Below are 4,848 nucleotides of genomic sequence, written 5' to 3' on the forward strand. Positions count from 1 at the left end.
TGTGTGTGTGTGTGTGTGTGTGTGTGTGTGTGTGTGTGTGTGTGTGTTTTCATGGGTGAATGTCTGTAAGTGTAAAGCGCTTTGATGAAGCAATATATAAGTTCAGTCCATTTACCATTTAGCATTATGTGCATGTTATGTGTTGTTATATGTTACTGGGAAATAATTCCTGTCCTTTAAGTAAATCTATCTGTAGGAAATTTATGTCAATTTTCTAGTCATCATTACTCAATCCTAGGAAATACAAATATGAAAAAAAATCCTGCAATATTAGGTTGTTAACTCAGTGCTGATTTACACTTCCTTCAACACAGGAGTCTGACATGTTCTGAAGGTTGAATTGGCCCACCGGATGTAATATGGCTAAGGCATGGTATATGTCATTCTCTGAATAAAAGCTGTTTGAACATGCCTCCCACCTCAATGGCAATAAGCCAGAGGGAATGAGGTATGGAAGGGTTTTGAAAAATAGAGASCCACAGATTTCTCCTTGAAGCTTCGATTTTTGCAGCACAAGTTTTTGAAAGCTGTGGGTGACAGAGCAATAGCAAGTTGGTGGMATGCCACAGTTTGGGTTTTAAATATCAGTAAAATGCTCAACAAAAAGGACTAAATATGTTATTGTGTCAAGCCCTCTTGCTTGCATCACTGACTGTGGCTGGGTAGAAGTGACACTGATACCTATTTAAAAATCAATTTATGCAGACAAAAGCAGAAGATATGAAAAACATCTTTGAATAGCATTTATGAAAAAGAAAGGATTCCCTCACAATAAATAGACATGCAAATGCAAGGGAAGTGACAATAAATATTATCATCAGTCCTTCCACATGGCTGACTCTGTAAGCTTGAGAGGAACAGGTATGTAGCACATCCTGCCGTGTTTGCACCTGCAGTCATCTGTGGAGGTGGTGGGTATCAGGGAATCATAATAGGGGGCAGTTGTGTTTTTCCCCCTCGTGGGGAATCAAGCAAAAGGAGATGGCTGTTAATTAACTCCGTAGTCTGGAGGGAAAATGCGTTGGAGGCGTTGAGATGTAAAATGTAATTAGAAAAAGGAAATGCAGCTTGTACAGTTTGTGTTTGTACTTCTGATTTGTGTATGTGTGGGAGTGAATTAGCTTGCAGTTGAAAGATAAAGTGTGTCTTAGTGTAATTTGTTAGCAGGATTTAAACATTTCTGTGCACATGTTTGTGGTCTGCAATTATGTGCAGGATGTACAGATACAAAATGCAGGATCGTGCAACAGCACCGCGTTTAAGTCCTTGACCATTCTCGAGAGCTAAATTTACATCTTTAATCCAATCTGTCTGAGCAAGAACTGATTATTTGCTGGAGGTAACAGATACAATTGATTGTAAGATAATTAGACTGGTCCTTTCTCATGCTCCCGGATCGAAAAATTGCGCAAAAAAATATTTTTGTTCCAATACAGATACAATCATGCTGCATTGTTGTCTTTCAGTCTCACTGGGATGGTTTGACTGGAAGACTGTCCTTCAACAAAACAACTGGTCTACGCACAGACTTTGACCTGGATATTGTCAGCCTGAAGGAGGATGGCCTTGAAAAGGTAACTAGTTTGAAACATTGTTTATTATTACAAGATTCTTTGATAAAATGGGAAACAAGTATAATCGCAATGATTCATGCCACAATGCAGAAAAATAGGGTGYATTGCTTATATGGCTTTGTTACCCTATGTTTTTTTGTATTTTTTTCTATTATTTTTATTGTTTGTTTTTTGTCTCTTTTTATTTTGGTCCATGTCTTTGTGAAGTGTCTGTAATAAAGTGTGATGAAATATAAAACTTCTCTGATATGTGAACTATGGAAAGCACTGCTAGCTAACAACAAAATATGGTTGGTGCTATCTAAATGGCTCTGTACGATTTTTTTCTGTTAGAGCAACGATGGGCGGAGTTATACTGAAGGCTGCCACATGATGTCACGGGGCTACACTTTAAGACAYGCAAAAAATCCTGAAACACASWTATGTTGTTACACAAATTGAATTATATCTCCACAATTCAAATACCAATAGTTATGAGAATTTTTACTCATTTACAGCAATCCTTACGACATTTATAATGTTTAAAGAAGAAAATGTTACAATTTACTTTACACGGTCTTTAACTGAATAACTAATTTCAAAAACAATGCTTCGTATTTCTGTATCTTTGTAATTTTACTTTATCATTTATGTGTATATTTCAAGACAATTATAAGTTTATGGAACGTTTAAATAAATTAGATAAAGGCACATACTGGGGTGATATCACCCCTCTGTATGATAATCAGGGAGATGTATAAAACGTTTTTTTTGTTTCTTGGTGGAAATGAATTCCATAGATGTTACMAAAAATACATGAAAATAACAACAACAATGGTAGTGTAGAACAGTTACATCAGCTTTTGTTCTCTAAATGGCTTTCATACAATATGAATGCATAAAATAGTGATGAGTTCCATCATGGTTTCCTCAAATRCTCCCTAAAGGCTAAAGACTATACAGCCTAATAGCAGAAGCTTTTTCAGCTTATAATCCTCCAGAAGGAGCTTTAAAGTAATTYTCCCCCTTTTCACTGCTATCCTATCTCACATGGGGTCAATAAAGTAGAARTACCATTGTACTTCAAAAAGTATGTGATGCCATATTAGTGTCTTCTCATTGTGTTGCTGACAAATCCTTTGCTAAGTCACGTTAGCTTTATTCCAAAACTGTAGCTCAGAAAGCTGACTTTTTTTTTCTCTAGCATATCCGTGGAATCGGCTTTAACCGTGTGAGCCTGTTAAGATGTAGACTTTTTTTCGCCCCTCACCTAATCCCTTGTAATTGAATATTAGCCCAAGTTTGAGCTTGTGCTCGAATTATGAACAGGTTCTCAGAGTGTCACTTCCACACTTCAAACATGCACGGGGTGGTGAATTAAAAGGTAATGCTTTTTTATTTTTTTTTATTTTTTTGGTGTAGCTGGATGAACAAATAACTTTTTGCATTAAATATTGTACTGATCATGTTAAATGAATTGAGGTAATTGYAATTGGGTACAATTAGAAGGAGTTTTGTAAAGCGGAAAGCATTCTGATATTTTTAATTCTCTCCAGGAGCCCTCTTTGCTTGTGTGACAAGCTGTAACTAATGTGGTTTTCAAATTAGAGCATATGCCTCTCTCTGGATTAGGCAGGGAGGACATTAACAGGCATTTTTCATGCTTTTGTGTGTGTGTGTGCGTGCAGGGGGAGGTTGTGTGACTTTAAATGGATCCACCTCAAGCACAAACCCCAGCGAATATTAAAAGCTCKGTGTGTAGTAACAGTGAAAGCGGAGGAGGCTTTTGGTGGTGAGCTTGACTAGCAAACAGCGACYGTTATAGACAGCCACAGGACTATTTGTGCTAATGATATGTTTCAGAGTGTGTTTCTACAATGCGCAGAGATTTGTGCCTTAGGGCTTCTTGCATGTGTAACTCMTTTTATTTGTTCAAATCATTTTGCTCATAATACTGAGGAGGCAGAGAAAAAAACATTGTGCACTATGCAGCTCAGCCTTTTCCTGATTTTTATCCAAATTAACTGTAATTCATTTTAAATATTTGCATTGTTAGTAACAATATCACTCTTTAATAAAACACACTTCTTTGTAGGCAAATAACACAAATATCATTGTAGACATGTAATTATTTTTGAGTATCAAATCAGTTGAATTGCAGTCCTATGTTTTCACCTTCTATCATCGATTTATCCATTATGTTTTACTATTTTCTAGACATGTCCCTAACTGCCTCCTGCTTTTCAAAGCACCTTAGCCTGTTGATAGAAGGTGACTCAGCCAATCACCTAATGCTGCTGGAGATGTGTTCAGCCTGGCATTAATGTGGGAGATGGTTGGCGGAGGAGTTTTGTGGAGGTCATAGCTTACTGACGGACACGGGACACTTAGCTGCGCACTTTTCATCTTCCACAGGTGGGGAAGTGGAGTGTATCAGGAGGTCTTAACATCACAGAAGTGCCGAAGCGAAAAGGGATGAACATCACAGATTCCCTGGCTAACCGGTCTCTGGTTGTCACCACCATTCTGGTAAGTCACATGTGTAGCCTGGTGTAAAAAGGGTTTGTATGCTTCATGTCTCCCCCAGTATTTTGTATTAAATATGTTGAAATCCAAGCATCCCTATTTGTTCTTTGCATTGGTAATATCATTGCACTTTAGAGAATCAGATATATTTACTCATAATGCATTACTGTATTTGTGCTTTGGTTACTGTTTTGTTTTTTCTGACTGATAGTATGTCCAATATTTCAAAAAAATATATAGATGTTTATTAAATTTTAGCTACAGTCCTTTGAGCTTTACAATTCAACAAAATAAACTGGATAAAAAGAACAGAGTGATTCAGAGAAAGTCCTGAAAATGCAATAATTACACATTCAGACAGAAAAAAAAAACAATGTAATGTCTGTTCCAGATTCACATTACCATGCATTTGAACTTTTTTGTATTTAACTCTGTCACTGCCTGTTGAAGTCTGTTGGTGGAGCTATCAGTGAGGTGCTGGCACCCCCTGTACACCCCTTCAAGCTACAATGATAAACACTGTTATTACGCCTATATTGTACCACAAAGCTGTAATTATGACAAGCAAGACCACAGTGGGCCATAATTAATGCCTATCAGGTGCCATCTAATATTAATTCTGTCTTGAAGTGGGGATGCAGAACAACGATTTAAGTGGTCCAGTGTTTGAACTACTGTTCTGAGAGAAACCAGTTACTGGTTTTATGTCATCATGTGAAGTAGATATTTTTTTTGTCTCCTGAGTTGTGCAATTGGAACTTCCTCAACT

The 4,848-nt window shown here is 37.1% G+C and overlaps 1 protein-coding gene across 1 annotated transcript in view; it reads left to right on the forward strand.

The window, feature by feature from the left end:
- Positions 1–1,466: 1,466 nt before the first annotated feature.
- Positions 1,467–4,848, forward strand: part of LOC106526622 (glutamate receptor ionotropic, kainate 3) — a gene marked incomplete at its 5' end in the record, with an annotated part of 34,973 nt that continues 31,591 nt past the window's right edge. Inside the window, 2 exon segments of the mRNA XM_014021261.1 lie at positions 1,467–1,574; positions 3,969–4,082. Coding sequence (XP_013876715.1) covers positions 1,467–1,574; positions 3,969–4,082 — 222 coding nt within the window.

Source organism: Austrofundulus limnaeus, unplaced genomic scaffold, assembly GCF_001266775.1.
Source record: "Austrofundulus limnaeus strain Quisiro unplaced genomic scaffold, Austrofundulus_limnaeus-1.0 Scaffold284, whole genome shotgun sequence".
Classification (NCBI taxonomy): domain Eukaryota; kingdom Metazoa; phylum Chordata; class Actinopteri; order Cyprinodontiformes; family Rivulidae; genus Austrofundulus; species Austrofundulus limnaeus.